The sequence below is a fragment of the Penaeus monodon genome, chromosome 20, assembly GCF_015228065.2.
Source record: "Penaeus monodon isolate SGIC_2016 chromosome 20, NSTDA_Pmon_1, whole genome shotgun sequence".
Lineage (NCBI taxonomy): Eukaryota > Metazoa > Arthropoda > Malacostraca > Decapoda > Penaeidae > Penaeus > Penaeus monodon.
In genome coordinates this window covers 24,225,874-24,226,095 of record NC_051405.1, presented here as the reverse complement: position 1 = coordinate 24,226,095, position 222 = coordinate 24,225,874, and the positions used below count along the sequence as shown (strand labels likewise).

The following is a 222-nucleotide window of genomic DNA, read 5'->3' as shown; positions in this document are numbered from 1 at the left end:
TCACCATGTTTCTGCGCCCAGTCGATGATCGAGGAGACGCCAGCCGTATATGAAGATTTACAATCCTCGAACTTGCCCGTGCTGTCCAGGCCTACGGTGTTGACGTTTGCCTTGACGCCACACATGAGGGCGGTGGCGCAGGCTGACGAACCTCCTACTTGGGCGTCGATGTTGTACGTCTGGAAGGAGATCGATTTGGATTTTGAAGGAAAGTCATCTTAC

General features: G+C 53.2%; 1 protein-coding gene across 1 annotated transcript in view; it reads right to left on the bottom strand.

Moving 5' to 3' along the window:
• The window catches only part of LOC119585949 (alkaline phosphatase-like), a gene marked incomplete at its 3' end in the record, with an annotated part of 142,747 nt that overhangs the window by 51,317 nt on the left and 91,208 nt on the right, over positions 1 to 222 (bottom strand). The window contains exon 7 of the mRNA XM_037934664.1: positions 5 to 217. Coding sequence (XP_037790592.1) covers positions 5 to 217 — 213 coding nt within the window. The remainder of the gene's footprint in view (positions 1 to 4; positions 218 to 222) is intronic.